At 41.9% G+C, this 25108-nt stretch overlaps 1 protein-coding gene across 2 annotated transcripts in view; it reads right to left on the bottom strand.

The window, feature by feature from the left end:
- Window positions 1–21648, bottom strand: part of man1a2 (mannosidase, alpha, class 1A, member 2) — a 151675-nt gene extending 130027 nt beyond the window's left edge. Inside the window, exon 1 of one of the 2 annotated variants that reach the window (XM_086006775.1) lies at window positions 21129–21648. In XM_086006775.1, the coding sequence (XP_085862901.1) occupies window positions 21129–21469 (341 nt within the window). In that variant the 5' untranslated portion in view covers window positions 21470–21648. Of the gene's footprint in view, window positions 1–12840; window positions 13012–21128 lie in introns of those variants that run through there. The other variant, XM_086006778.1, reaches the window with a different exon arrangement.
- Window positions 21649–25108: the final 3460 nt, after the last annotated feature.

The raw sequence follows: 25108 nt of genomic DNA, 5'->3' as shown, positions 1-25108 counted from the left end.
GTAGGAAAAAGAATGTTCAGGTTAGATAAAATATTTACAAATGAGTGATTTATTTTAAAAGAATTTAATAAATTGAATTTTATTTTGCTGGAAATGTATATTTGAAAAGAAAGACGCAGAAAGCAGGAAAAAGAATGGAAGCAAGATGGCGGCGACTCACCTCGGTTCAGAACGATAAGGCCCGCCCACACACGCACCGATTGGTCGACCGTCAGGTCACCAAAGCGTAGGATTGGTCTATCGTCCCGTCACTCGACCGTAGGAGGGCCTGGCCGCACGCGGCAGCAAGCCGCCGTACGATTGGTCGACCTCGAGGTCACTCTGTCGCTAATGAGCGGATAATGAGATGCTAATGAGCGGAATGTTGAAGGTTTTTGGAATACCGCAGGCGCGATTTTAGCCCGGCCGAAACGTAAATACGCTTAAAACCGTCTCGGGAGCGTAAGCTTTCTTTGGAGGTAACGCGCGCGTAGGTACGCCCTGTAACTTTTGAGCGCATAGCCCGCCAGACGCACAGGCGATGACAGACAGACAGACAGACAGACTGACAGACAGACTGACAGACAGACTGACAGACAGACTGACAGACAGACTGACAGACAGACTGACAGACAGACTGACAGACAGAATGACAGACAGAATGACAGACAGAATGACAGACAGAATGACAGACAGAATGACAGACAGAATGACAGACAGAATGACAGACAGAATGACAGACAGAATGACAGACAGAATGACAGACGTACCGATTTATATATATCGATAATGCAATACAGTACTGAGATAGCATATCTCACTGATACCAACATAATACATTACTAATACCTGCATTATGTTTCCTGTTGAAATCATTTTAATCTGTATTTTTGTAACTTGTTAGCTGAATATGCTCTGTACTGTTGAATTGGTAGAAATAGATTTAAATTTATATCTCCACACAAATATTATACAATAATCCAAGAATAAGAACTGTTTCACAACAGTGAAAATCCCACGACAATGGGCCAAAACATAATTCCCAAGTAAAGTTCAGGAAACACAAATTCTCAATGCTTACAACAAAGGTTTTGTAAAAAGCGCTTACAAGTGAAGCTCAAGAAATTTATCACTTAACCATGAGGTAATATAGCCATCGTAAATCATTTAAAAAAATTTAAATGGACACAATTTGTACAGATTTTTCCGTCCCAATTTTCTCCTTCCTCTCCTGTAATCTAAGTTTGTAATTTGAAGACATCAACTCCCATACTGGGGCACAATTCCCCAGGTGGTAGTCCCGTCTAGTTCTCACCTAATTTTGACCTGTTGGCTTGAAAATATTTTATGCTGGCTGTGATTGTTACGAGTAACATCAGCAGCAGAATCTTCCCTTCAATTATTGATACCAGAGGTAAAGTAAATAAAAGCGGCAGCGAGGCTCGAGAGGCGTACCAGTCTCCGAGCTCAGAGGGAGGGAAGTAAAAAGTAATCAACGTGTGACGTCACCAAGAAGCAGGTAAGTGATTGGTTGGTGAGTATTTCTCTCTTTTTAAACTTTACCTCTGTGGTTTATAGTTTAAGGTCTCTGTGGTGTAGCGGGGACTGTTGGTAAACCAGGCCCCTTAAGTATATCATTTAACTGTAGTGTAATTAGTGGGATTGATTTGATTTAATTTAATTTCAATTAGTTAAAGGGTAAGTCATGGCAGGAGAGCTCGGCCTCATGGCATGCACCTCCTGCGCTATGTGGGAACTCAGGGACACTTCCTGTGTCCCTGACAACCATGTGTGCGGGAAGTGGGTCCAGCTGCAGCTACTGGCAGACCGCATTGCGGCGCTGGAGCTGCGATTGGATTCATACTGGACCATTCGCGATGCTGAGGAATTCGTGGATAACACGTTGGAGCGGTTGGTCACACCGCAGGCAAAGGTTGGACAGGCAGAAAGGGAAGGGGTGACCAACAGACAGAGTAGTAGGCGCAGGCAGGTAGTGCAGGGGTCCTCTGTGGACATCCCCCTCTCAAACAGATATACCGCTTTGGATACTGATGGGGGGGGATGGCTTATCAGAGGAAGGCAGCAGCAGCCAACTTCCTGGCACCAGGGGTGGCTCTGCTGCACAAGACGGGAGGAAAAAGAGCGGGAGAGCTATAGTAATAGGGGATTCTATTGTAAGGGGAATAGATACGCATTTCTGCGGCCGCAAACGAGACTCCAGGATGGTGTGTTGCCTCCCTGGTGCAAGGGTCAAGGATGTCTCAGAGCAGCTGCAGAACATTTTGGAAGGGGAGGGTGAACAGCCAGTTGTCGTGGTGCACATAGGCACCAACGATATAGGTAAAAAACGGGATGAGGTCCTAAAAGCGGAATATAGGGAGTTAGGAGGTAAATTTAAAAATAGGACCTCAAAGGTAGTAATCTCAGGATTGCTACCAGTGCCACGTGCTAGTCAGAGTAGAAATAGAAGGATATTTCATATGAATACGTGGCTAGAGGAATGGTGCGGGGGGGGGGGGGGGGGGGGAGGGATTCAAGTTCCTGGGACATTGGAACCGGTTCTGGGGGAGGTGGGACCAGTTCAAACCGGACGGTTTGCACCTGGGCAGGGCTGGAACCGATGTCCTAGGGGGTGCTAGTGCTCTGGGGAAGGGTTTAAACTAAAATGGCAGGGGGTTGGGAACCTGAGCAGGGAGACAGAGGAAAGGGAAACAAGGATAAAAGCAAAAGATAGGAAGGAGAAAAACAAAAGTGGAAGTCAGAGAAATCAACGGTTTAAATCAAACGTGGCCACAGTAAATAATAATTCTAATAGGTCTAAGAGCATTAAAAAAACAAGCCTGAAGGCTTTGTGTCTTAATGCAAGGAGCATTCGTAATAAGTTGGATGAATTGGCTGCACAAATAGAGGTAAATGAATATGATTTAGGGGTATTCGATATTCAGGAAAGATAGGCAAAAAGGAAAGGGAGGTGGGGTAGCATTACTGGTTAAAGAAGGGATTAACACAATTGTAAGGAAGGATATTAGCCCTGATGATGTGGAATCTGTATGGGTAGAATTAAGAAATACTAAGGGGCAGAAAACGTTAGTGGGAGTGGTATATAGACCTCCAAACAGTAAGGCGGAGGTTGGGGATGGCATTAAAAGGGAAATTAAAGAAGCGTGCAATAAGGGCACAGCAGTCATCATGGGTGACTTTAATCTACATATAGATTGGGCTAACCAAATGAGTAACAATACTGTGGAGGAGGAATTCCTGGAGTGTTTACGGGATGGTTTCCTGGACCAATATGTCGAGGAACCAACCAGAGATCAGGCCATCTTAGACTGGGTATTATGTAACGAGAAAGGATTAATTAGCAATCTTGTTGTACGAGCCCCCTTGGGTCGGAGCGATCACAATATGATCGAATTCTTCATTAAGATGGAGAATGAAGTAGTTGACTCAGGCTAGGGTCCTAAATTTAAATAAAGGAAACTACGATGGTCTGAGGCGCAAGTTGGGTAAGATTGATTGGGGAATGGCGCTCAAAGGGTTGACGGTGGATAGGCAATGGTAAACATTCAAAGACCGAATGGATGAACTACAGAATTTGTTCATCCCAGTTTGGCATAAAAATAAAACAAAAAAGGTGACTCAACCATGGCTAACAAGGGAAATTAGGGATAGCATAAGATCCAAGGAGAGGACATATAAATTGGCCAGAAAAAGCAATAATCCTGAGGATTGGGAGCAGTTTAGGATTCAACAAAGGAGGACAAAGGGATTAATTAAGAAGGGGAAAATAGAGTATGAGAGTAAGCTTGCAGGGAACATAAAAACTGACTGTAAAAGCTTCTACAGATATGTGAAGAGAAAAAGATTGGTGAAGTCGAGCGTAGGTCCCTTGCAGTCAGAATCAGGAGAATTTATAATGGGGAACAAAGAAATGGCAGACCAACTAAATACATATTTTGGTTCTGTCTTCACAAAGGAGGACACAAATAACCTCCCAGAGATGCCGGGAACATACGGTCTGATGAAAGAGTGGAACTGAAAGAAATCAGTATTTATAGGGAAATGGCGTTAGGAAAATTGATGGGACTGAAGGCCGATAAATCCCCAGGGCCTGATAATCTACATCCTAGGGTACTTAAGGAAGTGGCCCTAGAAATAGTGGATGCATTGCTGGTCATCTTCCAGAACTCGATAGACTCTGGAACAGTACCCATGGATTGGAGGATAGCTAATGTTACCCCACTATTCAAAAAAGGTGGTAGAGAAAAAGCGGGGAATTATAGACCGGTAAGCCTGACATCGGTAGTGGGGAAAATGCTAGAGTCCATTATAAAAGATGTAATAGCAGAGCACTTGGAAAGCAGTGACAGGATCGGACAAAGTCAACATGGATTTACAAAAGGTAAAGCGTGCTTGACTAATCTACTGGAAATTTTTGAGGATGTAACTGGTAAAATAGATAAGGGAGAACCAGTGGATGTGGTGTATTTGGACTTTCAGAAGGCTTTCGATAAGGTCCCGCATAAGAGATTAGCGTGCAAAATTACGGCACATGGGATTGGGGGCAAGGTATTGACTTGGCTAGAGAACTGGTTGGCGGATAGAAAGCAAAGAGTTGGAATAAACGGGTCGTTTTCCGAGTGGCAGGCAGTGACTAGTGGGGTACCGCAAGGATCGGTCCTAGGACCCCAGCTGTTCACAATATATATTAATGATCTGGACGAGGGAATTGGATGTAATATCTCCAAATTTGCAGATAACACAAAGCTGGGTGGGAGGGTATGCTGTGAGGAGGATGTCGTGAAACTCCAGTACGATTTGGACAGGTTGGGTGATTGGGCAGAAGCATGGCAAATGCAATATAACGTGGATAAATGTGAGGTTATCCACTTTGGTGGCAAAAACAGGAAGGCAGATTATTATTTGAATGGCAATAGATTGGGAGAAGGGGAAGTGCAAAGAGACCTGGGTGTTCTTGTGCACCAGTCGCTGAAGGTAAGCATGCAGGTGCAGCAGGCGGTTAAGAAGGCAAATGGTATGTTGGCCTTCGTAGCAAGAGGGTTCGAGTACAGGAACAAGGATGTCTTGCTGCAGTTGGACAGGGTCTTGGTGAGACCGCACCTTGAGTATTGTGTGCAGTTTTGGTCGCCTTATCTGAGGAAGGACGTTCTTGCCATGGAAGGAGTGCAGCGAAGATTCACCAGGCTGATACCTGGGATGGCAGGAATGACGTATGAGGAGAGATTGTGTCAATTGGGCTTATACTCACTGGAATTCAGAAGATTGAGAGGGGATCTCATTGAAACCTATAAAATTCTGTCAGGCCTGGACAGACTAGATGCAGGTAGGATGTTTCCGATGGCCGGGGAGTCCAGAACCAGGGGTCATAGTCTAAGGATAAGGGGTAAGCCATTTAGGACTGAGATGAGGAGGAATTTCTTCACCCAGAGAGTGGTGAACCTGTGGAATTCTCTACCACAGAAGGTAGTAGAGGCCAGTTCATTTAATATATTCAAGAAGGAGTTGGATATATTTCTTAAGGTTAAAGGGATCAAGGGATATGGGGAGAAGGCAGGAACAGGGTACTGAATTTGGATGATCAACCATGATCTCATTGAATGGCAGAGCAGGCTCGAGGGGCCGAATGGCCTACTCCTGCTCCTATCTTCTATGTTTCTATGATATAATGGCTACAATTTTACAACTTAATCTATAATAGATTACCCGGAACTAGCACTGTTTAATAGAAACAGATTAAGAACCTAGTGAGTTATGCTCACTTAATGAGTGAGAGTATGTTTGTCTGCTAGATATTCAATTGTTGATTTACATCAATTGAAGATGTCTTAATACTGTGATGCAATATTTATGGAAACACAAATTCTTTTCTCCACACAAGTGAGATAGAGAATACACGTCGGAGACTCGATATTTCTCTCATGGATGGACCCAAGTATTACATAAGAACATAAGAACTAGGAGCAGGAGTAGGCCATTTGGACCTTCGAGCCTGCTCCGCCATTCAATAAGGTCATGGCTGATCTTCTATCTCATCTCCACTTTCCTGCACTATCCCCATATCCCTCGATTCCCTTAATATTCAAAAATCTAGCGATCTTTGTCTTGAATGTACTCAACGACTGAGCCTCCACAGCCCTCTGGGGTAGTGAATTCCAAAGATTCACCCCCTCTGAGTGAAGAAATTTCTCATCATCTCAGTCCTAAATGGTCAACCCCTTATTCTGAGACTCCCCAGCTAGGGGAAACATCCTCCCTGCATCTACCCAGTCAAGCCCTGTAAGAATTTTGTATGTTTCAATAAGATCACCTCTCATTCTTCTAAACTCTAGAGAATATAGGCCTAGTCTACTCAATCTCCCCTCATAGGACAATCCACCCATCCCACAAACCAGTCTGGTGAATCTTCGTTGCACTTCCCCTATGGCAAGTATATCCTTCCTTAGGTGAGACCACCAAAACTGTATACAATACTCCAGGCGTGGTCTCACCAGGGCCCTATATAATTGCAGTAAGACATCTTTACTCTTATACTCAAATCCTCTTATAATAAAGGCCAACATACCATTTGCTTTCCTAATTGCTTGCTTTACCTGCATGTTAACTTTCACTGATTCGTGTACAAGGACACCCATGTCTCACTGAACACCAACATTTCCCAATCTCACACCATTTAAAAAATACTCTGCTTTTCGATTTTTCCTACCAAAGTGGATTAACTTCACATTTCTCCACATTATATTCCATTTGCCATGTTCTTGCCCACTCACTTAACCTATTTAGATGCACTTGAAGCCCCCTTGCATCATCCTCACAACTTACATTCCACCCAGCTTTGTAATACCAGCAAACTTGGATATATTACATTTGGTCCCCTCATCCAAATCATTGATGTAGATTGTGAATAGCTGAGGCCCAAGCACTGATCCATGCAGTACCCCACTGGTTACAGCCTGCCAACCCAAAAATGACCCATTTATTCCTACTGTTTTCTGCACCTTATCGAATGCCTTCTGAAAATCCAAATACACCACATCCACTGGTTCCCCCTCATCTATTCTGCTAGTTACAACCTCAACAAACTCCAACAGATTCATCCAACACGATTTCCCTTTCATAAATCCGTGTTGACTCTGCCCAATCCTATTATGATTTTCTAAGTGCCTTGTTACCACGTCCTTAATAATATATTCTAGCATTTTCCCTACTACTGATGTCAGGCTAACTGGTCTGTAGTTCCCCGTTTTCTCTCTCCCTCCTTTCTTAAATAGTGGGGTTACATTTGCTTCCTTCCAATCCGTAGCAACCGTTCCAGAATCTATGGAATTTTGGAAAATGACAACCAATGCATCCACTATCGCTATAGCCACCTCTTTCAAAACCCTAGGATGTAGGCCATCAGGTCTTGGGGATTTATCAGCTTTCAGTCCCATTAATTTCTCTACAGGGAGGAGGTCCAGCATCTCGTGCAGTGGTGCGCCGATAACAACCTGGCCCTTAACATCAAGAAAACCAAAGAAATCATTGTGGACTTCAGGAAGTCTAAAGGCGGAAGTCACACCCCCATCCACATCAATGGGGCTGTGGTGGAAAGGGTGGACAGCTTTAAGTTCCTCGGAGTCCACACCACATCATGGTCCCTCAATACCTCCTCTCTGGTGAAGAAGGCCCAGCAGCGCCTATATTTCTTAAGGAGGCTGAAGGGATGTAACCTGTCACCCCTGATCCTCTCTAACTTTTACCGTTGCACAATAGAGAGCATCCTGACAAACTGTATCACAGTATGGTATGGCAGCTGTAGCTACTATGACCGGAAAGCCCTGCAGCGGGTAGTCAAAACTGCCCAACGCATTACCGGCACCCGGCTACCGACCATAGAGCACATATACCAGAAACGCTGTCTACGGAGGTCACGGTCCATCATCAAAGACCCTACCCACCCCAGCCACAGTCTGTTCGCCCTCCTGCCATCTGGGAGACGCTACAGATGCATTCGCACCCGTACGACCAGATTCAGGAACAGCTTCTTTCCCAGGGCTGTCATCCTACTGAACTCCACAAAAACTCTAAAGCCTGCACATCTGCCAATGCACTTTATTATGGTTTTGTTTATATGTTAATATACTACAAGCCAAATGTATGTTGAATGTTTAAATGTCTTAATCTAAATGTACACTCTCGGGAGCCGCAAGCCTACATTTCGTTGTACTGCACTTGTGCACTAACAATGACAATAAAAGTTGATTTGATTTTGATTTGATAGTACTTTTTTTTTTACTACTACCAATTTCTTTCAGTTTCTCATTCTCACAAGAGCCTTGGTTCTCCACTATTTCTGGGAAATTTTTTGCGCCTTCTTCCGTGAAGACAGACACAAAGTATTTGTTTAATTTCTCTGCTATTTCCTTATTCCCCTTTATAATTTCTCCTATCTCAACCTGTAAGGAACCCACATTTACTTTTGCTAATCTTTTCCTTTTTACATACCTATAGAAGCTTTTACAGAGTCTGTTTTTATGTCTCTCGCTAGTTTACTCTCATATTCTATTTTCCCTTTCTTTATCAATTTCTTGGTCCTTCTTTGCTGAATTCTAAAATCCTCCCAATCCTCAGACTTACTACTCTTTTTGGTGACATTATAAGCCTCTTCCTTTGATCTAATACTATCTTTAACTTCTCTTGTCAGCCACGGTTGGACCACTTTTCCTGTGGGGTTTTTGTGCCTTAAAGAATGTATATTTGTTGTAAATTATGTATTAATTCTTTAAATGCTAACCATTGCTTGTCTACCTTTTAATGTAGTTTCCCAATCCACCGCAGCCAACTCGCCCCTCATACCTACGTAGTTTGCTTTGTTTAGATTCAAGACCCTAGTTTCGGATTTAACTGAATCACTTTCAAACTCAATATAAAATTCTATCATATTATAGTCACTCTTTCCTAAAGGCCCTTTTACTACAAGGTTATTAATTAACCCTTTCTCATTGCACAATACTAGATCTAAAATAGCCTGTTCCCTAGTTGATTCCTCAACATACTGATCTAGAAAAATATCTTGCATACATTCCATGAATAACAACTTTTATTTACTGGATTCACCTTTTAGGAATGTAGAATAGCAGGCCATTCAGCCCCTCGAGTTTGTTCCACCAATCAATTAAACCATGGCTGATCTGTATCTTAACTCCATCTACTTGCCAATTTTCCATTGACCTCGCCTCAACAGCTTCTTGGGGAAAGAGCTCATTTTGGTTCTTTATCAGATCCAATAAATTCTTGAAAAAAATCTCCATTTATACTAGTCAGTCTAAGTGGAAGCACAGAACTTGTAGTTCAATCCCACCTTACATATCAGCAGAATCAAAATACAAATGTAAAACCAATGGCCCGGATTTTGCAGTAGAAGTAAACTGAGGCTATCAGCGCTCACTGTTATTAAAGAGTAAATCGAACAGCAACTTCCGGCGACCGCACATACGCAGTTAAACGCAGAAATCAGGAAGTTGCTGTCCGAATTGCCCTGCTCCTCCAGAAGCTGTGCTATACTGGTATCTCGCCGAGAGCCTTGACATTGCAGCAGCGTGAATTTGGGTACTTACGTGATAGATACTCACTAAACACACCAGAAAAAGTTAGGGCTTGTCCATTCCAGTCTAAGTGAATTTTTAATGGTGTGAGAAGTCTTAATTAATGCAAAACAGCCTCTCTGGCACTGAAAATTAACTTTTACAAGTATGAAGTCTCATTCCTTTAGATTGTAATTATTGGTGGAGATTTTTTTAAATTAAATTTAAATAATTTTTGTTTTACTTTTTCTTTGTCTCTTTTATATCTCTCTTAATCCCACCTTACTTTCCATCTCTTTATTTTGCTTTCTGTACATGATTTGGCAATGAATTAAATATTCTAACTTACACTTCCTGGTTCAGACACTGTGGGCAGGATTTTCATTGGGCCGTGGAGGTGGGAGGCGGTTAAAATCCCGAAATCAGGGGGTCCCGACACCATCCCACCCCTAACCCGCCTCCATGCCAGTTTCAAAGGAGGCGGGTACACACCCCGTATTGGGGCCCGCCTCCCCGAGGCGGGAAGGGGATTAGTGCCAGTTAACTGCCTGTTAACAGGTAGTTAACAGACAGTTTTTAGCCTAATCCCTATTTACGGTTGAAGTGTGGGATTCCCGACGGCTCCAAACCACGCCAAGTTAGAGGAGGCGGGCCGTCGGGTTGAAGGACTTGGAGGGGTCAAGATGTCGGTGTTCAGGTGAATGATGTGTGCATGAGTGCAAAGGTAAGTGTGTTTGGTGTGTCTAAAGTGTTTAAAGAAGTTTAAATTACCTTTCCTTCCTTTAGGTTCCGGGAGTCCCTCATCTCACCGGTACAGAAAGCAGAATGGCTGCGAACTGTCAAAAGTGACAGCCTTCAGCTTTCTGTGCAGGAGAGATTTCTAACCGAGTCTCTGGAGAAGGACTCATGTTAGAAGTAAGACTGTCAGTGTTTGACAGCTTCAAAAAGAGCTTTCAAACACTGATATTTCATCTGTCAAACCCTCTTGACATGAAATTTCAGTTTGTGACGTCACCTGTTGCCGGGTGGCCCTTAATTGGCCTGCTGAGCCCGCTGGGCGGGCTCAACAAGGTCAATCAAGTTAAAATCGCGTGGATTGGCCACATCTCGATGGAGGCGGGACAACAACCCCGAAAGTTGTAGTCCCGCCTCCATCACGTCCCCTGAATGAAAATCCAGCCCTGTGTCTCAGTAAGGATTCTTCAATTTGATATGGTTAAGGAGACACAGCATTGCTTGCCCTGTTCACAGGTCCCAGATCCCCTGTGGAGGGTGCCATGCTGTTTTGGATTTCTAATTACCGCAACTTCCAGTGCAAAAGCCCATAAAATGTCTGTGAGCAAGCATAAGTATAACGAACGACTAGCGCCGTTCGTTCACCGCTAACCGTAAAATCCAGGCCATTGTTTTTCTCTCAGTGGCAGGAATATGAGAAATTTTGGCATGCCTCCAAAATTTAACTATCTTTTCTTTGTCTGTTCAACCACCAACTCACAGGGGGATCAATGGCAAACACTGGCTACTAGTTAGCAATAGATAATCTCATCTACTCCCTGGAGGAAACAAATAGATTGGAAAATGTTCTACTTTCTATGAAATTATTCAATATTTTGTTATAAATATCCTTTGCAAGCAACAAAATGTTGTAACACTTTGAACATTGATTATTTGCTGCTACAATGCACATTCTGTAACACTGAGAACTGGGCAGAATACACAGAGCAATGGTACGATTAACTAACAACATCCATGAATGTATTTCTGGGTATCTTTTACAAGGCAAAACAAATTGCCTGTTCTAATGTTTCAATATTATACACTGTTGTAAATCAGAGTAGTTAATTGTTTTCCATCGGTAGGATGATCAGAAGCTTATCTTTAATTAGAAAAATTTAGATTGCAATATGCACACTCTCAGACTGAATCATATATAATGTAACTATGGTACATAATATGACTTATTACTATGTGATTAATATTGGAGTTTATATTTACAATCACTGTAAATTTTATATAGTCAGTGCTGATTTCTGCTTTTTGGTCTCAATTCCCGCTTCAATGATTGGCAGAAACTAATATAAAAAATCCGAAATTCCCTTCCTTCATATCTCCCACAAATATCTTCAGAATTTTAGAAATGTATTTTCCATCCACCACACAGTTAAAGTTAGTTAGTTATCAGTGTTGTAATTCTAAACAGTTGTATTGATTTTACTCCACAGTCCCTCTGCTCCCAGAGGACATGCAGACAACTGTAAACCCATGGAAAAAATTAGACTTGGAACCAGATGCATGTTATTTTCTCACTTTGAATTATACAGATGGACTTATTAAATTCTTATGATACCAAGTAAAGGTTCAGAAATAAAATTACAAACCTGAAACACAAGTGTCAAATTCTAACTGATTTTTTTAAATAAATAGTCCACCTACACTTCAGTGAACACAATTATTTTGTACTTGGAAAAACTATGAAAAAGGCCAGGACACAAATATTTAATTCTGCACCATTAAGACAGAAACTATTTCAGAAACAAGATAACAATTAGGGCGAACCTACTGGACAGACTTTGTTCCTATTTATACCAGAGGCAATCGTTCTTTTTAAAACTTTGTTCACCCAAGGAGACTGGGACTACTGCCCCAATCTTTAGAGCTGCAATAGGCACACCTTCAAAAATACCTTTAACTATTTGTCAGAGCTAGATTCTATTTCTAGCAATGTGGTTGCAAAATTATAATTTAACATGTACTTCAGCAAGGCCTACTTTGCAGCCTTACTAATAACAGGAAAAAGCTTCTTTACCTGGCAAACTGACAACTGCAGAATTGAAGTGGGGAATACATCTCCATTATTGGCATCAAAACCACAATTTAGTTTATCTTCAGGAAGAAGAATTTTCATGTTAGAGAATGGAAAATATTTTCCTTTAAGACCAACAGAGAAAATACATTTTAATCCCATCATTGTGGACTGGACCTGAACCCAAACTGACACGTTAAAGTTCAGGGCGATAACCAACAGTACCAGTGGGTTTTTAATGTTTACGGCCCTCAAAAACATGCCTAATTTTGATCTTCAGTAACTGTTCATAGGATTGGCAATGTCATAGTCAAATTCCTCTGGAGAAAAATGAAAGCTGCCTCTAAATGCACTGACAATAATAAAACTACACTGCAGCATTACCAGAATGCTGGAATTTTAGACATTCAGCATGGAATTTGTCCTATATCCAAGGTAGAATCTACACAATTCACCTGTGGCTCTATTACTTACGAATGCTTCAGTATTTCTCATTTATGGGGAAAAAGTCCATACTTCAACTTTTAAAGTATCCCGTTTATCCCATGTGTTTGTTGATCCAGAATTTTGCACTGTGTTCTAGTGTTAAAGAAAACTGAAACAGATCTAATGTTCCTAAAAGAAAACAAAAACAGGTAAGTATAACTTAAGAGCCTGACAGCAAAAAATAAATCACTGCAGACAAACCCTTTCAAGGGTAATGCAGGATAGGCGATCCTGCATTTACAGATCCTAAAACATAGATTAGGTTTCTCTGGTTAAAACTTATTAATCCACCAAAATAGCCTTTAGTTATTTCTTCTTTCACTTAAGAAACACTCAATGTAACAGACTTGTTCTGACCATCACTCCAAGGCTTTGAACACAAACTCACTGGAGGCTTGGAGTTAGTGCAGTGGACACCAAGTCCCTCTCCCAATGACAGACAGCCATAAACCTGTCGGCAAAGGATGAACCAATGACATTGTACACTGAAGGCTCTTTCGCCCTGAAAGCCAGGTCACAGGGGATAGTCCAAGTGCATTGTTCTCTCAAAAAAAAAAACAGCACTTTGCAATGTCAAAGCACAAAGTCTACATGCTGACATCATGATGCCGGTCTAAACTAATATTTATTTGCTGTCAGCTGCATGAAATTCACTTAAAACATAGCTCAAAATGTTGCTTAAAACACAAGAGTGGAAAGCAAACTGCATTTTATAACAAAACAGAAAAATGAGAAAATGTAGCTTCATTTAAGACCTCAACAATTTCTTAAAAAATGAATATGTCAAAGCACTGATGGACACCGAGCAAAAGGAAAGACATTTGCTGGGATGGGTGGGGTGGGGTGGGGGGGGGGGGAAAAGAGCGCCACGGTAATTTAGGAATAGATTAGAACATCTTTGAACACAGGGAGCCAAGTGGAGGAAAAGGGATAGGGACTTGCACTCCTCAGAGTTGAGATGCAATTCTCATGTTCTAATGGCAACATTGGTACAAATCCAGCACAAATCTATCTTTTACACTTTGGGCAGACATCAATGTAATTCAGCCCTTTGAGGACTGATCATTTTCAGAACTTAAAGAATTTAGAGGGAAAAAACCATTCAATCCAGTCAGCTTGCTCTGCCATTAATACAATTTTCATGAATCAATCTGACCCCTTTTCATGTTTATTTTAAATTCAAAACGCATACTCTATTTTATGTTGAATAAAGAATTAATACAATTTCCTACTGAACATTGTGACAATTTATTGCATTTTTGAAAGCTCCCAGAATACACACTCTTAAGTGCAACATTTTGATATTTTAAGTAAATACTGTAAAAACAGGTGATAATGTATGCCTTGGTTTAGGAGCTAATGCTTCATTTTACATATTACTTGCAATTTGTAATTAAAACACTTTAGTAGAAACAGTCCTGCATCAGAAGTAATCATAAATATGGATTTTTAGATGTAAATTACTACGATGGGTATAAATCTATTAGTGGTGAAGTTTGTGGTCAACGTTTTATCCTGCACATCTGTACCCATGTCCTTGCCAATGTCTGCTGGCTCCCTACCCTCCCAGGGCATCAGATTCTCACCCTTAGATTCAATCATAGCCTCACTACATCCTAGCCCCAGAAATCTTCTCTAGCCCCCCTGTCCACCACGTACGCTCCGCTATTCAGACTCTGGTCCATTAATTGTATCCCTCTCCTTCCACCCACTACTGATGGTAAAGCCTTCAGTCACCATCCTTCTGAAGTCCAGAATTTTGTTTCTAAACCTCTGACTTGCTATCTCTCCCAACCTTCGAAGACCTCCTCAAAACTTAGCTATTTAACCAGGCTTTCTGTCACCTCCCCTAAATTTCTCCTGTACTCCCTGCTCCATATCCTCTACCATATTTTGTTGATTGAAAGGCATTATATAAATATATAAGCTGTTGCCGCTGCTATCCAGCTGGAAAGTAAGCATGTGAGGACATTGGGTGAGAAGAGGGCTGGAATTCCTCGCCACCCCATCCCAAAAAAACCCTATAGATAATCACTGTTGAAAAATATCAAGAGTTCCATACCCCAATATAGCCATTTTCAGGAGCGATGGAGAGAAAACAGGAAAAACAAACCCTTCAACATTGCGAACAGCAATCTGCACATTTCCTGAGTGGCCAGTTCCAGGTTGCAGACTTAGACATGGCTGTTATCAATATTGTTTTATCATTCTGCAAACAGCTGAAGGTGTACTTCTGCAGGACAGTAATAGTACGACCTACTTTTCCTCCCATTAGCAGGGTTATTTAATGCAAGTGATTCCATTCAACACCAAACCAACTAAAAACTAAAACTCATTGTGAGAAGAGTTTAAACAATTGCAAAAGAACTGTGCTGGAGCCTCTCATTTTCCATTTATATAAATGATTTAGAACAGACACAAGAGGAATGATATCAAAGGTTGCTGATACCAAATTAGGGGGCATGGCAAATTGTGAGCTGGAATGCAGGAGGGCAGACAGTTTAGCAAATGGGCATATGCAATTCAAATGCGGTGAGGTGTTAAGTATATTTTGGGGGAAACAGCAGTGAAAGACGGTACACCCTAAACAGCAAGATTAACAGTGGAGGAAGAGTGAAATCTGGGGTGTAAATATAGAAGACATAATATCTACAACAGGGCACTTGGAAAATCACAATATGATTAGGCAGAGTCAACACAGTTTTATGAAAGGGAAATTGTGTTTGACAAATCTATTAGATTTGTTTGAGGGTGTAACTAGTAGGGTAGATAAGGGGCAGCCAGTGGGTGTAGCGCATTTGGATTTTCAGAAGACATTCGATAAGGTGCCACTCAATAGGTTGTTACACAAAATTAGGGCTCATGAGATTGGCGGTAATATATTAGCATGGATTAAGGATTTGTTAACAGACAGAAAACAGAAAGTAGGAATAAATAGGTCATTTTCAGGATGGCAGGCTGTAACTTGTGGAGTGCCGCAAGTATCAGTGCTTGGGCCTCAGCTATTTACAATTTAGATCAATGACTTCGATGAGGGGACTGAGTGCAATGTATCCAAGTTTACTGATGATACAAAGCTAGATGGGAAAGTTAGAGGCTGCAAAGGGATATAGACTGGTTAAGTGAGTGGGCAAGAATGTGGCAGATGGAGTATAATGTGAGGAAGTGTGAAATTATCAACTTTGGTAGGAAGAATGGAAAAGCAGAATATGTTTTAAAAGGTGAGACTCTAGTAAATGTTGGGATTCAGAGGGATTTGGGGGTCCTTGTACATAAATCACAGAAAGTTAACATGCAGGTACAGCAAGCAATTAGGAAGGCAAATGGTATGTTAGCCTTTATTTAAAGGTGGTTGTAGTATAAGAGTACTGCAGTCTTGCTGCAATTATATAGGGCTTTGCTGAGCCCACACCCGGAGTACTGTGTACAATTTGGTCTCCTTACCTAAGGAAGGATAAAGTTGCCTTAGAGGGGGTGTAACGAAGGTTCGTTCACTAGATTGATTGTTAGGATGAGAGGGCAGACCTACGAGGAGAGATGGAGTAGAATGGGCCTATATTCTCTGGAGTTTAGAAGAATGAGAGGTGATCTCATTGAAACGCATAAATTTCTTGAGAGCTCGACAGGGTAGATGCGGAGAGGTTGTTTCCCCTGGCTGGAGAGTCTAGAACTAGGGGTCATAGTCTCAGGATGAAAGGATCAGCTATTTAGGACCGAGCTGAGGAGAAATTTCTTCACTAAGAGGGCTGTGGATGCTCAGTCGTTGAGTATATTCAAGACTGAGATCAATAGATTTTTGGGCACTAAGGGAATCAAGGGATATGGGGATAGGGCGATAAAGTGGAGTTGGTGTAAAAATTCAGCCATGATCTTATTGAATGGTGGAGCAGGCTAGAGGGGCAGTAGGGCCTATTCCAGCTCCTATTTATTATGTTCTTATAATGAAGCACAAAAGGGATTCTGGATTTTATAGATAAAAGGCACTGAATATAAAAGTTATAAAAGGAAATTACAGGAAACTTTGGTTTATCCGGAGGTTAACTGTTCGGAATGCTCGAGCCACTGGCAAAAATCAAGAGTCGTTTCGTTAGGTTATTTTTCTTTTTCTTTTTGTTGCTTTTTTTTCACCAGTCAGGCTCTGCAAGGTCTCACTGAAGCTGTTGCTAAGCTACAGAGACGCTTGCAAGGTACGGCCAACTGTTTAGAAGCTGTTGCTAAGCAACAGGGTTTGTTGCCAGATACGGAGCTCAAAATCTCCGTATGTTTCAACATTAGCGCTGGTTTGTCCAGCAGTTTTGATGGGACGGCAACAGCTCAGTCCCGTCGGTGCCGGATAGCACAAAGTTTCCTGTATATTGAATTTGGGCAAGACATTTATCAGACCAGAGATGTAGTATCGTGTGCAGTTCGGAGCACCTCAACATAGGAAGGAATTTAGGGCTATAGGAAGTATACAGTGGATATTCACTAGAATTATACCAGGAATGAGAAATTATAACAGTTAGCTTGGCTTGGCTCAGCTCAGTGGTAAAACTCTAATCTTTCAGTCACTAAACTGTGATCTCAAGGGACAGTACAGGATTTGAGCACGTAATTTAGGCGGACACTTGACTGCAGTACTGATGGTCAGAGTGCTGTTTTTTAGATAACATGTCTGCTTGCAGATAGGCACGAAAAAATTCCCATCTCAATTTTTTGAAGCAAGAGTCCTTCCAGTCAACATTCATCCTTCAACCAACACCATCAAAACAGATCAACCAGTCATCCATCTCATGGCAGCTTGTGGAACCTTGCTGTACACAAATTGCCGCTGTATTTTCCTACAAACACCAACGGTGACTACACCTCAAAATGTAATTAGGTGACTTTGAATCACTTTGGGACAACCTGAAGTCATGAAAGGCATCATATAAATGCAAGTCTTTTTTAAAGTTATGAAGTAGTAATGAAAGTCTCAGTTTTGTCATCAGAACAGAGAAGGTTATAAAAGAGGATCAAAGTGGTTTTCTAGATTATGAAAGGTATCGAGAAGGTAAAACAGTGAAAGATTGTTGCCACTGTTGGTGAATTATTAACAAGAGACCACATATTTAGGATTATTGCAAGAGTGACTGGCGAAACTAAAAGAAATGTTTTTTATACCTGATTACTAGAACATGGAACGATTCACTAAAAAGGGCTAGTGAGGCACAGACTATATCATTTAAAATAAAATTGGATAAGTATTTGAAAAGAAAGAATAAAATGAGATATGGGGAAAGGGTATAGAAATGGGATTGCATAGATAGTTCCAATTGAAGAGCTAACACCAGCACAGGCTCAGTGAGGCGAATGGCCTCCTTTTGTGCTATAATGTTGTGGTAAACCACTGTTTGTATTCCACTGTGTACATGTCTGTACATGCCTCGGCTGACTCCTCCCACGAGTCCAGGTATAAAGGTGACTGCTCCACAGTCCCTCTGTATTCTGGACTGGTCGACCACTCGAGGCACACCTTCATTCTCTTGTTAATAAAAGCCTGTTAGTTACTCGCTTAACCTCAGTCTTTTGAGTAATTGATAGCGCATCAAATGTTATGTACCAGCTACAAGTAATGAACTACGAAAGTAACTTAATAGAAGTGATTCATTAATTTTGTACATTAATGAGTTGAAATCTACTGCTTACATAAATTTTTAATTATGATGAAGAATAGCACTACATATTGGAACAATAAGAAACAATGTTATGGACTGGGAAGACAGATTTATTTTCACATTCCACGCAATTCCCTGTGCAGTGTGGCTTAGAGAAGTACTGACTGGAAGGCCAGATGTCTTTCTACAGGAAGAGGACAAAATAAACCACAGGAAGGACCTCACTATGCCACCTTCGCACAACTCATGGCTGATGACTACCCCTCCGAGTGCAACACTAGTAATGAGAACTACCGACTTTTACTCTCAGCAGCTCAGAATACCCCATGAAAGGAAGAAAACACGGAAGGAAATCAAAGGTTTTATAAAGTAAAATTTTCACTAATACACTCAAAAAATTAAAAAGGCTAATACAAAGATTGATTTTGGAAAAGGCCTTGTAAGAGTAGCAGCGTCATAATAAAGCATCAAACATTAAAAAAACATGGAAACAAAATAGAAAAACAGTAAAATTATCACATTTTCTTGTGAATAGTTATTCTCAAAAATAAATATCCCAATTACTAAAGCAAAACTATAAAATAAATCTTTAAAATGTGGTACAAAGGAGCCAGTGACAACTGTAACAATATTTGACATCTCACAAAATTGTCAGCTTTGAGGAAAATGTTAATAATGACATTTAGGATCAACAAGAGTGACAGCTTGCAAATCATTTTAAACCTATAACTATTTATTTTCAAGAATGACAGGTCAAAATAGGCTATGTTTAAAATCAGGTGGTGATGATTCCCACTCCTAAAACTGACATTTGCCAAGCCTGAAATACTGCGACAGGGAAATGAGTTCTATAACATTTCTTTCTCTAAACACACATCAAGGTTCACAGCATCATTGCAAAGCTTTCAACAATTGAATAGGTTTTAATTACTTAGATATAACAAAATATTAAAAGCAGACAATTACTGGTAGCATTAAACAACCTGGCGATACTCTATTGGAATACTAATAGACAAGTCTCAAGTCAGTACATCTCAATCTTACAGCAACCCGTGAGAAACTGACCAGTTAAGAATTAAACGCCACAACATACTCTGGCTTCTCCCCAGAAAAGTGGGAGTCAGCACATTTTAGTACAAGTGACCAGTTGGAATGGGTACAGATTTTAATAACTGAACCCTTTTGCATAGAAACATAGAAGATAGGAGCAGGAGTAGGCCATTCGGCCCCTCGAGCCTGCTCCGCCATTCAACGAGATCATGGCTGATCATCCAAATTCAGTACCCTGTCCCTGCCTTCTCCCCATATCCCTTGATCCCTTTAGCCTTAAGAAATATATCCAACTCCTTCTTGAATATATTTCATGAACTGGCCTCCACCGCCCTCTGTGGCAGAGAATTCCACAGGTTCACCACTCTCTGGGTGAAGAAATTCCTCCTCATTTCAGTCCTAAATGGCTTACCCCTTATCCTTAGACTGTGACCCCTGGTTCTGGACTCCCCGGCCATCAGAAACATCCTTCCTGCATCTAGTCTGTCCAGGCCTGACAGAATTTTATCGGTTTCGATGAGATCCCCTCTCAATCTTCTAAACTCCAGTGAGTATAAGCCCAATCGACACAATCTCTCCTCATACGTCATTCCTGCCATCCCAGGTATCAGCCTGGTGCATCTTCGCTGCACTCCTTCCATGGCAAGAATGTCCTTCCTCAGATAAGGCGACCAAAACTGCACACAATACTCAAGGTGCGGTCTCACCAAGGCCCTGTACAACTGCAGCAAGACATCCTTGTTCCTGTACTCGAACCCTCTTGCTACAAAGTTAAATTAAATTAAAAACAAAATTATCACAATTACATAGATAATTTACAGCACAGAAACAGGCTATTCGGTTGTATGCTTGTGATTATGCACCCCACCTGCCTCCTACCTCTATTTCATCTCACCCGATCAACATATCCTTCTATTCCTTTCTCCCTCCTGTGCTTATATAGCTTACCCTTAAATACATTAAATATTAACCCTATGCCAATGTGGCATCTTCCAACCTAGTTTTGAAAGGTTTTGTTTACATGATGTGAATCCCAAACTACTACTAGGGAAAAGTAAAGATTACTTCCCCTGCAACAATATCCCAAGCCCGGGAAATTGTATTCATTAGGAGCGAAACTCCGGTTTGATAACGTAACCTTTCTCGACGAGTTTGCAAACTAGGTCACTCTTCCCGATCTAAGTCATTCTAAACATTTCTTCCATAGATGACAGCTGTCAACAATCTGGACAGGACCTGAAGGGTCCAACCGTCTGTGTGCGGTGGTTCTCTAATGCTATCATCAGGCCTGTATTAACTGGCTCGATGACAAGTTGAATAATCGGCGCTGCCTTTTACTTATAATATAATCATTTCAACTTTTATGAAGGGAAAAAAATCTTCCCAGCCTCTGCTTTTGCCCACTCCAAACCTGCAATTTCCCCCTTTTTTGGATCTCTGCACAAAATAAAACAATTACTCAGTCTGTAAATGGAACAAATCCGCTTTCAAACCAAATCTAATTCAAGATAAAGTGGAACTCGGCTTCCTTTAACGATGGGACAGTCGCTGCTGCCCCCCTGCCCTCGCCTCCTGTCCCAGCCCCAGTACCTGTGTCGGTGCTGATGCTCCTCCCCGCCTCCGTGTACCATAACTCCGCCGCCGCCTTGTGGCCCGGCGCTGCCGTCCCGTCCCGCCGGCCTGCCCTGCTCGATATGCGGGATGAGCACGTCCTGCAGCCCCAGGTCGAAGCGCCTATGCTTGGAAGAGTCGGGCAGGAAGAAGATGGCCCCGAAGCAGAGGGTGATGAAGGCGCTGAGGATGAGCAGCAGGATGAATTTCTCCGACAGCCGCAGGGTGGCTCTGTGATGGGGGTAAAAAGAGACGGACGAGCTCGGGCTCAGAGCCGCCAGCCGACGGCTCGACACCGGCAGCAGTGCCGGGCTCGACATCACTGCTCCCACCGCCGGCACCTGGTGTCAGGGGAAGAGAAAAAAGGCCGCCGCTTTCAGTATCTTCGATCAGACAGTTAAATATGTCCCCGGCAGCGCCGGGCCGCCTCAGTATCGCCGCCGGGCGACCAACATCGAACCTCCGGTCGAGAGCCTCAAACCGTTAGAGGAACCGCTCGTGGCGAGCTCAGGTACAGTGCCACTGCGCCTGCGCCGCCCAACAGCAGCGGAGGGGAGGAAGGAGTGATCCAGCCCCCTCCCGGTCTGCGCATGCCCGGCAACAACAGCAGCGGGGGGAGGAGTGATCCAGCCCCCTCCCGGCCTGCGCATGCCCGGCAACTGCAGCAAGGGAGGGGGTTGTGAGCCAGCGTCCCCGCCCCCTTCTCCGTCTGCTTCTCTGCGCATGCCCGGCAGCGCGCTCGCTCTTTGTTATTCAGGTCCGCTGTTGCGCTCGGCGTTTGTTTAAGATAGTCCCACTTGACATGTTCACATCTTAGGGTCAAATTAAACCGACACCTTTCGCTGCAGGCCGCTGAGTGAGGTACAGCAGAAACATACCCACAAGGCAAGACGTGGCAGATATATTTGCATGGTAAATAAGGCAATAATCTGCAGGTGCTGGAAATCCTGAAACAAAACCAGCAAATGCCAATAAACCCTCAGCAGGAGAGTCAGCATCACTAACAGATGAGTGAACGGTTCAAGTGTGGACCCCGACGGTGGGTCCTCACCTGAAATGTTAACTCACCTGTTGTTTCCACAGATGTTGACTGACTTGCTGAGAGTTTCTGATAACTAAAAGGGTATAGGAAAGAGCAAGGGAATGCAACTAAGCCGATAGCTCTTTCAAAGAACTACAATGGGTCCTCCTGTGCTGTAAAATTCTATGAACCTATCGAGTGTGCAAGCGACACCCATTATTGTGGTTTGGTGGTTTATGGAAAATAAACTTGTGGGCTACACAACTACAAATGAGTTACATAAGTCCCGAAAAAATCATTTCTATAAAACCCTTGTGTGGGTCTATTGTTATATACACTAAAAATGATTTATAAGTCCAGGAACTCCTAGATTCAATTCCTGGTCTACTGAGTTAACCATATAAACTCAGAAGAGTTGATGAACTGCTTGAAAAAGTTGGCACAGCTCAAAAAACAAGGTACAACTGAAAAACAACCCTTAATGAAGGCCTGTGACCAATGCTCCTGCTTTGAGGTGACTAAATACATTAAATTCCTTTTTATTACATTGGATTTCATGATTTTTACTAGTGTTTTGGGATCACATTCTGCAATTCAGTTTGTTTTTCTGTGAAATCTGAAATCCTAGCAGTCGTGCATATAACATTCAAACAGATGTAGTTACAATGGGAGTGCAGTGGGAGATGAACTTGTCATAACTTAAGCTACTGCTATACCCAATATTCCATCAATTATATTACAGGAGGAAAATGCACACAACAGTGCTAATTTTGCATTGATAGAATTAGATATTTTTGAAGAGGGAAGTGAGCTCTGATGGTGCAAAGTTTATTTTCTAGGTTGGTCTAGGGACATGCCCCCAAGGGAATTATGTTTTTTGATACTTTTTGGTATATTCTCCAACATTTTGAAGTTTATGCAGAATCAGCATTTGAAGTCATAATTAATTTATTCTAGAATGATATATATATATATATATATGGTTAAAATAAAAGTAGCTCAATCACTTATTTCTTGATTTTTGCCAAAGGTATTACTCAGTGAGTATAACACCATCCAGGACAAAGCAGCTGTTTGATTGGGACCCCATCCAACACCTTAAACATTCACTCCCTCCACTACCAGCTCACCATGGCTGCAGTGTGTACCATCTACAAGATGCACTGCAGCAACTCGCCAAGGCTTATTCGGCAGCACCTCCCAAACCCACAACCTCTACCACCTAGAAGGACAGGGGCAGCAAGCACATGGGAACTCCACCACCTCCAGTTCCCCTCCAAGTTACAGACCATGCTGACTTGGAAATATATCGCCGTTCCTTCATCATCGCTGGATCAAAATCCTGGAACTCCCTAACAGCACTGTGGGATTACCTTCACTACTCGGACTGCAGCGGTTCAAGAAGGCGGCTTACCAGCTGTTTCTCAAGGGCAATTAGGGATGGGCAATAAATGCTGGCCTTGCCAGTGACGCCCACATCCCATGAATGAATTATTTTAAAATTCAGCAGACCTACATGTATGCAGGTTCCATAACTGAATTAGATAATAATACTATATATATTAATGGTATGTAGGCTTACTTATAGCATCATAAACTTATTGAAACAGACATAAATAATAATTTATTGCAAAAAGTATTGATGTTAAAGACATGTTAGCACACCACAACCAAGAGTAGGGATACCACATCCATTTGCAACCCATTGTGAAGATGGTACACTACGCAAATTCCAATCATGCTAGAGGTCCTTCACCCACTATCCGGAAGAACACTTAGTGATCAGCAATTCAAACTAACTTCCTGAGTTCTGTATCTAATCCAATGATTTTCAATCAACTCAAATATTCTTTCAGTAATTCTGAACAGTAAGTAGCTGCATCCCCTTAATCCAAGTTATCCTTAACGGTTCAATATCGTTTGTCTTTTTATGAATTTCAAGTTTACTTCAAAAAGTTCCTGCAATTTTCAAAGGAAAATCAATGAGTTTTATGAGTTGAAATCATGCTGTCCACTATTAATAATGTTTTTCTGCTTTGTAACTTTCTTTAAAATAGCAAACAGTGGAATTTCATCTGAATACATCTGTTAGTAATATTGTACTGTGTGATCTCACCCATTGGGCTTCTAGGCTGTGAGAGGAAGTTACCCTTAGTCATAATAAAAGTGAAGTTAAAACCAATCAACTGTTGTATTCAGGATCACAAAGAATAGATTCCCCAGAATCACCATGGGCATAGTATGACATAAATTTGTATTAAATGCATTATAGAATTGATCTCATACTGCCAACCGAAGACTTGAGCACAAAAATCTAGGCTGACACTCCAGTGCAGTACTGAGGGAGTGCTGCACTGTCAGAGGTGCTGTCTTTCAGATGAGACGTTAAATCGAGGCTCAACTTGCTCTCTCAGGTGGACGTAAAAGATCCCATGGCACTATTTTGATAAACAGTAGGGGAGTTATCCCCGTTGTCCTGGCCAATATTTATCCAACAATCAACATCACTAAAACAGATTATCTGGCCATTATCATATTGCTGTTTGTGGGACCTTGTAGTGCACAAATTGGCTGTCGTGTTTCCTACATTATAACAGTGATTCCACTTCAAAAGTACTTCATTGGCTGTAAAGCACTTTGGGACGTCCTGAGGTTGTGAAAGGCGCTATTTAAATGCAAGTCTTTCTTTTCTTTCAAAGGGGCAAACCACTGAACACTACCAAAGTAAATAAACAAGACCCAATCCCTTGTTATGTCTCCATTCTGCAAGTTTTTTTCAGTGTGAAGTAAATTACTTTAATTGTTTCATCTGCATTACCAAAGATGTGCGGGTTAGGTTGATTGGCTATGTTAAATTGACCCTTAGTGTTAGGGGGATTAAATACGTGGGGTTACGGGGATAGGGTGGGATATGTGTTGGTGTAGGGGTTACGGGGAT

Source organism: Somniosus microcephalus, chromosome 14 (genome assembly GCF_052327205.1).
Source record: "Somniosus microcephalus isolate GS21.2 chromosome 14, FLI_Smic_1.0, whole genome shotgun sequence".
Taxonomy (NCBI): domain Eukaryota; kingdom Metazoa; phylum Chordata; class Chondrichthyes; order Squaliformes; family Somniosidae; genus Somniosus; species Somniosus microcephalus.
Note: the sequence above shows the minus strand (reverse complement) of the source record. Positions and strands in the feature narration are given on the sequence as shown.